This window comes from Lactuca saligna, chromosome 4 (assembly GCF_052625555.1).
Source record: "Lactuca saligna cultivar CGN05327 chromosome 4, ASM5262555v1, whole genome shotgun sequence".
Lineage (NCBI taxonomy): Eukaryota > Viridiplantae > Streptophyta > Magnoliopsida > Asterales > Asteraceae > Lactuca > Lactuca saligna.
In genome coordinates this window covers 313,524,469-313,536,601 of record NC_136420.1, presented here as the reverse complement: position 1 = coordinate 313,536,601, position 12,133 = coordinate 313,524,469, and the positions used below count along the sequence as shown (strand labels likewise).

General features: G+C 37.7%; 1 protein-coding gene across 1 annotated transcript; it reads right to left on the bottom strand.

The window, feature by feature from the left end:
* Positions 1-9,781: 9,781 nt before the first annotated feature.
* On the bottom strand, positions 9,782-11,907 carry LOC145043991 (microtubule-destabilizing protein 60-like). The gene is made up of 6 exons (XM_078992792.1): positions 11,026-11,907; positions 10,889-10,934; positions 10,708-10,800; positions 10,490-10,609; positions 10,255-10,413; positions 9,782-10,137 (listed from the first exon to the last, which is right to left on the bottom strand). Exons 1-4 carry the CDS (start codon positions 11,751-11,753, stop codon positions 10,559-10,561), a joined length of 918 nt encoding a protein of 305 aa, XP_078848918.1. The 5' UTR covers positions 11,754-11,907; the 3' UTR covers positions 9,782-10,137; positions 10,255-10,413; positions 10,490-10,558.
* Positions 11,908-12,133: the final 226 nt, after the last annotated feature.

Sequence of the window (12,133 nt, the reverse complement as noted above, 5' to 3'; positions counted from 1 at the left end):
AGAGACAAGAACTCTTGGGCCAACCTTTCCCACTCAACCATAGGTACAAACTAATCCTTGAACATCTCAGTAAACCTCTCTCAAGTCACCGCAGTGTGCTCTGCAATAGTGTAATTAGATGTCACAAACTTCCACCACTCCTTCGCCCCCAAGTGAAGTAGGTTCAGTACGAAATGAACCCGCAGATTCTCCGAACAAGAGCAAGTATAAAAACATTCCTCAACATCATAGATCCATCTCATAGCAGTAATCAGATCCTGGGTCCCATCAAACTCGGGTGGCTTCATGTTGTTGAACTCTCGGTACCACAACGAATCACCCCTGTGGTCTCACAGCAGCAACAACTGCGGTAACAACAACCTTAGTGACAACAACATAGCGCTCATCAAAAGTCTCAATCAGCATGGTCTTGATAGACCCAAACATCTTTGGAATAGCCCATCTGATTGTTGCAGCTACCTCCGTAGCAACAATCCTGTGGATCTCATCATCGTTGGCACTTGGTCTCTCGGGGTTGCTGGGGCCTAAACCTCAGGTAACCACCATACTAATACACACAAGAAAATCATTAGAAATCAGGCTAAAGCCCATATACCGACACCCATACACTTCTACAAGCTCCTTAACTCCTTGAGGTTCCTCCTCGAGCCGCATATGAATCCAGTGCTTCCAGTAGTACGGGCCCAATACTACCCGTCTACACCAACCCGTATATGTCTAAAGTCTTTCCCTCAAGACCCTATATCATAAGGACTCTACTTCCTCAAATCATCTATGGAATCGCCTTGATGGTTCCTTAGAACCACGACTAAACATCTAGAAACTAACTCTAGACTGGCCTCCTACACTGCTCTGCCTCACAAGATCTCTGATGTCGTCGCCATTTGCTCCGTGTATGCCAATTGCACTTAATACGAGACTCAATAGACATTCAAATAAATGATCCTACCTCAAATCCACAACCAGACAAGGAACAAGAAGAAAGGCTAAATTAGGCATTCTAAGGCTATAAAATTCTAACTATGTATAATTATATAGCTTACACTAAGCAAATAGTAATGACATATTTAATCTTATAAGAATGAACTCCTAGGCTAAGGCATCAAAAACTAGGAAACATTATCACACCATTTCTGCAAGATTCCTTAGCCTACCATTAACTAGCATGCAATTTTACCAACTCATAATATATCTGCTCTGCACTACTCATAATATAGATTGGGGTATTTTGGAAAACTACCACTCGAGCGTTGGTTGATTGTATGCACCACTTCACTGGGTTTTCTCCTGTAAAAATCTTCATTTCTCTATTAAGTTCTTAAAAAATTTCAGATCCTTTGTTTGAGTTTGGAATCACCCAGAGGTTCATCCAAATCCCTCAAACTAGGGATCTGATACCAAATTGTAACACCTCAAATTTTAGAACAATTTTTTCATTTTTAATTTACCAAAATTAAGGTTTCACAAGCCAAGTTATCAATTACATAATTATCCAAAACAACCATTATCACAAAATATTAGAGTTCACAAACTGTCCCAGTAGTAAATCTCCCAGCGAGTGTGTATAATTAGATCTTCACCTTCCCGTGGTCCTTAGAAGTACCTGCTACATATAAACCAACAACTGTAAGCACAAAGCTTAGTGAGTTCCCCAATATACCACATACATCACAACATAATAAATAGTTATGGGTTATTAGCAAACCTGGGGACTATCAGCAATCCCAATAGGCTAACAGTATGCCATGTGAGCTATCAACAACCTTGGGGACTATCAGTAATCCTATTATGATAACAAATAGACCCAGCTGGTCATCACATATACAACTATTCTACCACATAGGTGATAATAAGTGAGGAGACTCACCTGATACTGGCAACAAGTAAACCTCACACCCGAACTGTGGGAACTAGACTCCACCTAATCAACAAAATAATTAACCCTAATTAATAATTAAGGTTCAAAACTCAACTCGTTAGTCCAAATCCCACAACTAAGTCCTCTAAGGGAAAAAGGTCATTTTCCCCTTCCTATGGTCCAAAACCATAAATCTTAACCAAAGATCAAACGTCAACTGCCTAGTGCGTACTCTGGGCGTACCTCTTCTTACACGGGGCGTATAACTCGAACAACGGATGGTCGGGGTCGGAACCGGCTATGCTGGGCATAGCCAGGAGTATGCATGATATACTCCATCTGTCTTGACTTTTCAACTTTGTGTCTTAATCCATTAAGACATATAACCCCCAACTTCAGATCTGACCATCCTAAGGTGTCTTATTCCATAAAGTCATCGACTTTAAGCCTTTGCATGGCTAGAAAAGTCCCAATGCAACAAACTTAAACTTCCAATACATTATAAGCTACTTTGGGTATGCATGAGCCATATGGATTGATCAAACAATCATTTTTATGAATCTACAAGTCGTATAATGCATGAAAGGACATCTACAGTCCCCTGGAGTGCTCCAAACTCATAAAGGTCCAATCTTGGGATAAAAGTTCATAAAACTTCAACCATGTAGATCTAATGGAAAACTTATCAAGGTATAAACTTTATACCTGAAAATGATGCACCAAGAGGAAAGGTTGCTGGATCTACAAGCTTTCTAGCACCCACTCCTCCTTTAGTCTCCTTCTTCAACTAGATGCACCAAAAACACTCAATAAGCTCACAAGACTAGGGATGAGAAATTTGTCCCAAATCCCGGTCCCGTACCGAAATTGGTACCGAACCGTATCGGAACCGGTACTGAACCGTACTGAATTTAAAAATATGGGATGGTACTTGGTACTCCATATACATGAAATTTGGGAATTGATACCATCGGTACCGGTACTAGTACTGAAAACCGATACCATTCCCAGTACCGGTGATGTTAATTCGGTACGGTACTCGGGATTAAATTTCGATCAAATTCGGTACTCGGGAAGTCGGGAATGGGACGAGTTGGTACCGGTTACGTCCCACACTCATCCTTACACAAGACTCATACAAGCAACTTAAACTCAGAATTAGGGTTTAAGGAGGGAATGGTGGCTGATAAGAATGATCAAATAGGGACATAATGTTGTTTAAATAGGGAACAACCTTTAAGATTAGGGTTTGGAGTATGGGCTAGTATTCTCGGTGTACCTTACGTACGCCCAACATACTAGTGGATCACCGTGATTCTGTGACAATCGTCAATCTTGAGTCAAGCCAAGTCATCAAGTCAAGCCGATCAACTCTATTAAACCTTGTGTATTAGGGTTTGTGTTATGTTCATACTGTATAACTTGCTATATTAATGGGAAAACATCACTTGAGAAAAGTCTTGTGTTGAAAATTTCCTAAGCCCTAATGCTAATCAATGAACTAAACTGATAAAAACAATGATGCATACTCATCAGGAGTGTGTAAGATCCTTAAACAAGGCTTAACAGGGTTTACGAACCATGCGTTGCGATGCCGGACAATCACAACTGTCCCACATGAAATCTCTCTCAAATATCTCTCTGTATGGGAAATCTCTCCAAGAAGGTCAAATCTCTCCCAAATCTCTCCAAGTATGTGAAATCTCTCTCAAATATCTCTCTGTATGAGAAATCTCTCCAAGAATGTCAAATCTCTCCCAAATCTCTCCAAGTATGTGAAATCTCTCTCAAATATCTCTTTGTATGAGAAATCTCTCCAAGAATGTCAAATCTCTCCCAAATCTCTCCAAGTATGTGAAATCTCTCTCAAATATCTCTTTGTATGAGAAATCTCTCCAAGAATGTCAAATCTCTCCCAAATCTCTCCAAGTATGTGAAATCTCTCTCAAATATCTCTTTGTATGAGAAATCTCTCCAAGAATGTCAAATCTCTCCCAAATCTCTCCAAGTATGTGAAATCTCTCTCAAATATCTCTCTGTATGGGAAATCTCTCCAAGAAGGTCAAATCTCTCCTAAATCTCTCCAAGTATGTGAAATCTCTCTCAAATATCTCTCTGTATGAGAAATCTCTCCAAGAATGTCAAATCTCTCCCAAATCTCTCCAAGTATGAGAAATCTCTCCCAAATCTCCCTCAAATAGTTCCCGTAACTTTTTAGAATCACTCGGGTCATTCCGGCCCTTAACCGGGTCAAAAACAGCTTAAAACGGGGCGAAAACGAGAAAAATAGGCTTTAGGAACCGAAACCGGAATGAGAGGCCTCTTAGGACCAGAGACCGAGCCTTTGGTGGCTAAGAGACCAGAGACCGAGCCTCTGGTGGCTAAGAGACCAGAGACCGAGCGCTCTGTCTCTCTCTGTTCGCTTCACGCTCTGTTCCTTATCTTCTCGCTCTGTCTCTACTCCGCCCCTCTGTCTCTTCGCGCGCTCTGTTCCCTTCTCTCCCCTCTGTCTCTTCGCGCGCTCTGTTCCCTTCTCTCCTCTCTGTCTCTTCGCGCGCTCTGTTCCTTTCTCTCCTCTCTGTCTCTTCGCGCTCTCGGTTCCTTCCTTTCTCTTCTCTCCTCTCGGTTCTGCCTCCCTCTCTCTCTCGGTTCAGCATAAGAAGGCCGAGCCTCGGCCAGAATTCGCATATTTGTCACTTTTAGCCAATTTTTGATATTTTTAACATTTTAAGCCCGTTTTTCGTGATTTTAAAGCGGGATTTTCTCTAGAAAATTTATTTTAACATAATAAACCCTAAATATTCATAATTTAAACATATTTTTATAAAAATCATTATCTAAATAATAAAGATCTAATGGGGGATTTATTTAAGGTGGAGTGTTGACTTTGCCTTAACTTATGACACAAGCAACCACCCCACACCCACTCTATGACCAACCATACCTCCCCACCTTACCTATGTCACTTCAATGTTCCCTTACACTCAAATTTCACTCACTCCCACGTTTTTGAGCTGGAACAAACAACCACACTCCTCATTTTCTCTCATTTCTCTCATTCCACTAAGTAACAAACACCACTTTTCTCTCAAACTCTTCTACACAAATTTTCGAGATCCAAGGCCGATTTCAAGTGTTCTTCCACACTTAGTAAGTAAAAATTTATCCTCCCTATTATTATTTCACTTCATTCTACTCAAGTCTTTGATTGCTTACACAAACTCCCTAACTATAATGTTAGATTCTCGAAAACCTTCAAGGCATCTCCAAGTGTTCTTGAATTAAACACTTCCATTCTTCAACAATCATCTACTGAAATCACTTAAGTTGAGTTCATACCCCTACATTTTCATGTTTTCTCAAGTTTTTAAGGGGGGAATACAAGTTAAAACACTAAGAACATAACTAAATTTCTCTAACAGCCTTCATCAGAAAAGTTCAACTCCATTCACGGACTGTTTTGGGCATCTTAAACATTTTTGTTTTCAAAACTGTACAAGGTGCAAATAGTTCAAGTTCTTAGCTTTAAAATGGCTACTAGCACATCTCCATACGATTTTTCTACAATTTATGGTGATTTTTACAAAACTGCCTATCATTTCAAACAACAATCCGGACCAGTCTGTGATTTTGGACTTATTCACTCAAGTTGGAAGTCATTAAAAATCGTGATAAAAATTATGAGTAAACTAGACACATTTTGCGAACTCTCAGAATTTACGGATCTAGTTTTCGACTTCGTATGATTTTCCTATGATTTTTCCAAAAACAGGGCAGAATGGCTAAAGTTAGCCAACAGCATGTAAATATCATAACACTTTGTATTATGTTGAGCAAAGTGTATAATCATAAGTTCTAATATTTGAATGTGTTTCCTTGTTAGTTTACCATTATGAACTGAAACTAAGTCATTTATATTAAATATTATTCATTCATTTAGAACACGTATTATTTAACTATAAAAAGTATAGTTTGATAAATTCACAACACTAATACATTTCCATAAAAGAATTTATACATATTACATACATTTTAGATAAACTATAATAGGTATAGTTTATGATACATCACTCAACGCACTCGTACAAAAAGGGTACATTCGTACAAGAAAGATTTATATTCACACACACATTTCACGTAAACTTGTTAACCTATGTTGTGAGACTCTCTCTCTCCCCGTACGTCCGAGTGCGGGATATAATTCCTGGTAGTTATAATCAGAATCTCCTTGAGGGAGAACGTGATACTTGTATATAGATCTATATTGGGTTTGACACCCCACACCTTGCTGCTAGCTACAGTGGGACCTACAGGTCTACGGGTGACAAATGTCATTTCATATTCGCGACGCCTGAGAAACGTTGTGGCAGGTTCACATAGTCACAGTATGATTATAGCGACTCACATAGGGAGATAACAACTCATAAAGTTTACGGGGTCTCATAAACCGAAGTAGGTTTTTAGGTTGATAAAAGAAATTTACTTTCCATATCATTTTAAACTCACGACATTTCTATTAAGAAATGATGATTTCTCATACATTTTAGTCTTTGGTTATAAGGCTACATTTTTCGGATTTCAAGGAAAATATCGGATTTTTCTGAAACAAACGCGACATTTACATGTGAAAGACTTCTACTAAGTTTATTAATAAAAGCTTATGAACTCACCAACCTTTGTGTTGACACTTTTCAAACAACTTGTATTCTCAGGAAAACACTAATCAGATTATCAAGTGCTTTTGAGGATGGGACATTAAGGCGTCAAACTTTTCATATTTTGTCAACATATTGTAATTGATTTTGAAACATGTAATTCATACAAGTGATGTAACTTTTTCAATTATATATATGTTGGTTGTGTTGCTTAAATTACTATTGAAATTGTGGTTACGATACTATACATGAAGTCCTCCACCCCCGGACGTTTCCGCCATCCTTGGTTTGGGGGTGTGACAGATTCCAAGTTGAATGAGTACGTTGTGCGTACTCTTAAGTACGCCCTGCCTACGACCACAAATGCAAGCCTTTTTCCTCAAGGGACCGATTGTGCAACTTATGATAAAGATAAAAGCAATACTAAAAATACCTGATATTGGGATGTTACAGATATCATATAACATACATGCAAGAGTCACACAAATAACTAGCATCCTAATCATAATAAGCCTTGGTTCGACATTGGTGACTTCGACCCACCAAGCACAGTGAGGAAACTCGCCTCAAGCTGTTGAATATCTCAAATAAAAGCTCGAACCGTCGATCCGGAAAATCCCCATGCTAACCAATCAAATAAAACCCAATTAATAATTGGTCCATATCATATAACTAGACTCTAAGTCCGATTGTCCAACATTCAGGGTAAAAGTCCATTTTACCCTTTCCTCACTTGGCCTAAAATCTAAGGCCCAATTCAATAGAACCAAAAAGCCCAATATGGCCCAACTCAATTGGGTCCAAAACCCATCATAGGCCTAATCCAAGAAGGCCTAATGCCTAGAAATGGCCCAAAATTAGAAGGCTAATGGCTCAATAGGGCTCTAAACTCTTCTAGCCTAAAAGTGACCCAAACCGAGAAAGTCAACCGAAGCCAAGGCTGCTGAGTTCGCCCGACGTACTCAGGCTTACGCCCCGTGTTCTACCTCGATGGCCAGTACACACAACATCTCAGCTTGGTACGCCCAACGTACGGTGTAGTTGACCACCTTCAACATTAAGTGCTTAAATGATTAAGCCATTACGTCCAAGTCTCAGATCTAGTCCCTAATGATGTATTAACACGTAAAGTTGGCAACTTTACTCCCATGCATGATTTAATGGGACCCAAAACTCAAAGAGAACCATAATAAGGATCCTAACACATGCATGGACCAATATAACTTATAAAGATTGCATTTTTATGGACAAGGGACCTCAAAGGTGCTAAGATCTACCATCCATGGCTTCACATCCAACCCTCGAGCCAGTACGCCCAACATACTCATAGAGTACACCCAGCATACTTGGATAGGGACTAAATTGTACAAATTTCTAAAACGAAGGGCTCAAAGGGAAAACCTGAAATGAAGTGTTACAGAGGAGGCGAGTCACAATCATTGGAGATCAAGACTGTAAAAATCACAATTAAAAGATTATGCATCAAATTTTCGTTAATTCTGATGATGCTTCAGGAAGGGGCGATTCCTTTATTGGATATGGGTGAACCGAAGGTGGAGCAACAACATGTATGTTGATTTTGTGTACCAATTGTTGGTGGTTCTCAGGGAATAGCTGTAGAAGGATATATCGGTGGGCGAATGACCAATTGATTCATCACAAATGAGCATATCGATGTTTTGGAAGAAGATGGGGAAGAGAAGAAGAGTAAGGGGTGGGAGTGGGGCCCATTTACATTATCTTTATTATAAAAATAAACAAATAACAAAAATAAAAGTAAAAATAAAATGAGAAAGGGTATAACTATCTTTTTACATCAACAAGGGACCAAACATGCAATAATTTTTTTTTATAGAGATGGTCTAAGTTAAAAATTCTTTATAAGGACCAAACGCACAGACTACCGAAAACCACAAGGACAAATCGTGTAATTTACCCATTATTTTACTTAGAAGAAAAATGTTACAGGATTTGTATCTAATTTCCATTTGCTCATTACTCTATTCATCCAACCTATTTAGCTCATACTATAATTAAAAGAGAAATCCTCAAACCTAATTTCTCTATTAAGAAAATAAGAAAAGGTTATGGTACAATTAACTTCCTATTTTTTCTCAATTGGTCATTAAAATAATTAATAATTTTTTATGTAATAGATCATTAAATTTGAAAAAAAAATCGATTAAGACATTATTGAAAATATGAAACAGACATCCGATGACAATGCTTATGTGGCAATAAATTCCATCATTTGTGTGTACAACTAGTCAACCACATACGAGATTTACAAAGAAAAAAAAAATATGATGTTCAACGTCATTTGTTCTTCACAGATAAACATGATAAACAATCTCATTTTCATCTTTTATTCACTAAACAAACTCTCATTTTTTTTTATCGCCGTCAACAATTTTTGGTTTAGTTGTTCATGATTCCATGTTTAAAGATGGTCGATTTTTGGCAAGGTTGTAAAAATCGTTAATCGCTACTAAGTTGTTTGACTAACGACTAAAGTTTAGTCACCCTAATCAGGGATTTACTACATCAAGTAATAAAAAACGATCAAGTAATCAAAAACAAATATCATTTTTAAAAGACATTTCATAAAAACCATAAGATTGCCAAACTTTGTTTCCAAACAAAAACCATAGAAATCAACATATCAAAAGTTTAGTTAGTTCCATCCAAAATACTCTATACAACAATACATATACAATTCATGCACACTGGGCCGGAAGTATAGAACTGGACCTAAATTTAAAACTGGATTGCTATTGGTATGACATCCCCAAATTTACGGTCATTTTAAAACTTTTTGTTTATGTTTATTAAATCAAAGTATTCTTTTAAAATGATTGATTTTGCGGATTTTGTCCTAAAAACATAATAATAAATATTATCAAAGCATTTCCAAGAGTTGTGTTTTACTTATGAAACTTGACATGTCATCGTCAATATAGAAACATAAACATAAACAGACATTACATTAATTTACACTAATGATCCGAGTGGGTCAGATTGGGAACTTGGTGAATAATAAATATTATGTTTATTAAATCAAAGTATTCTTTTAAAATGATTAATTTTGCGGATTTTGTCCTAAAAACATAATAATAAATATTATCAAAGCATTTCCAAGAGTTGTGTTTTATTTATAAAACTTGACATGTCATCGTCAATATAGAAACATAAACATAAACAGACATTACATCAATTTACACTAATGACCCGAGTGGATCAGATTGGGAACTTGGTGAATACATAAAGATTTCAATCCCACAATGTTACCAAACAATATATACTTCAATAATACTGTAAAACAAACTGTTACCAAACAATATAAATGTGCCTCCGATTTGGATATCTCTAGACCCTCAAACCTAAAACTACCCGCCCCAATCGATCCTCACAGATCTAGTTTACAATTATGAGGAGGGATTATCTAGAAGTGATTGTCATCTTCCAGATGACCAAATGTAAGTATGTTGAGTATGTTGCTACTATGGGTAAAATAGTGGGTCCCACATTTAGTTACCTTCTTGGGATGACAGGTCTATCAAAGTAAGGCATAGCCTTTGGTACAAGTTCCTTCCTTAACCTCTTTAATTCTTCCTCTTCTTCCAACTACAACAAAATTAAAGATTCATCAATGGGGTTGAGTTGATTGATTTCAGTTTTTAAGCATTAAAACAACACCAAAAATGATGGATCAAAATCAAACCATGATATAAGATTTTATACCTTTTGCAGCTTTTCTCTTTCCAGCTTATATTGCTCAACATAAGAGAGCTTTTCTTGCATATGATGATCAAACTCAGCACGCTTAACTGCCCTCACATCACTATGCAACACAAGATCGATCCGTTTTGTACTTTCTTTCACAGGTGGTTTCACCAGACACTGAGATTAGTATTACTCAAATTTGTGAGATAGTTTTTAGATGTGATTGAAAATTAACTTGGAGAAATGTTCTTACCTCTGGTTCATCGGTAGTAATTGGGAGGCCTTGAGCTATGGGAATTCGTTGCTTTTGTTGTTGAATTATCTACTCCTGGACTTTCTTCATGAACTCTTCTTGTTTTGTTCTTCCTCTTTGCTATAGATTCATGAGGTAATGAGCTCAATTCAAGAGGCTTATAAAAGGTACAAGAAGTGTTGGAACATATAAGTGAACTGTAAAATGTAAATGCCAACCTCTGTTCTAAGCTTGAAAGGTCTCTGGGAGGTAGCCTTCGGTGTTCTTTTCCATCTGCTGCCTCCAAAACTTGAAGATGATGAATCAGAACTCTGCATAGTAAAATAAAAGTTAATAAATCAAAATAAACAAGAAGGAACGATCTTGATTTTAGAAAAACCGTGATGAATGATGACTTACGTTTCTTCTGTATTGACGAACTTCTCCTGAAATCCTGTTTGAAGTGCTGAAACGTAGAAATAAACTCATTTAGAGTCAAAATTAAGCATGTTTAACAGAAATTTCATGACAGGGCTTTTAGATGATGATCAACCAACCTCCCATGGCTGCCATCAAGTGAAGAATGCAACCCTACATTTTCTGCAGTGAGTAAGAGATCAGATGGATTGAATGAAGTGGAAGAGAATCGTCTCTCAGGATTGCTGTTTGTCTGATCTTCAAGTTCATCCTCATTTGAATCTGGTAACGTGAGAATATTCTCGAAGGCCTTGACCAAATGCAAAACTCTTCCAGATCTAGGTTCAGGAATACTCTTTCTTGCTTCATCTAATAGTTTCTCCCTTCTCCTCTTATCACCGGACGTCTCAAAAACGTCATCTTCTTCGGATTTTCCTTGAACACCTAAAGGTAAACTAGAGTTTTCTTCTTGTACAACAACTTCACTCCGATTGAAAAACCTTTCCTGAGAAGCCCTAAGAGTCTCATAAGCAACACACAAACATTTGTCCAAATTACCACTAGCCTTACACTTACAATCGACTGAAATCCGGGATTTATCATTGTCTCTATTCGAATTCTTCTTCGCTACCACAAACTTCCTCTCCCGAATCTTGTTCTTGGGAGAAGGCGAAGAGACCTGATTAGGTTTCTTCATCGCCGATTTCTGGAATTTAGTCGCTGATTTGACTGATGGAGAATGCAAGGCCTTCGGATTAGGGCTAGTAACGTTAGGGTGTACATTCTCTGGTAGCTTTGACTTGCTGGAATGCTTTGACTTCGATGGTGTCAGTGGCACTGCTCCGGCGTTCTTGCCGTTCCGTTCCATCGGAAAATCACCGGAATAAGGAGGAGATTCGTTGTGGAGAGAGATGACCGGGGGATTCAGTTTATCAGAAGATCATCGACGGCAGGGAAAGAGTGGAAGAAAAAGAGAACGTTTGAGAGACATTGACGCTCTTTGTAACGACTACTTTTGGACTTTTGGATCTTGGTAGGGATTTCTTAAAGCGTTGTCGTATTAACATCTTTATTTTAGAGTAAATTACACGAATGGTCCCTATGGTTTAGGGTAATTTGTATGTATGGTCCTTAACTTATTTTTTTTAACTCGTAAGGTCCTTAATGTTTGTTTTTGTTACGCGTTTGGTCCCTGTCTTAGTTAAAAAGACTATTTTGGCCTTGATTTTTTAATTTATTTCGATAAAC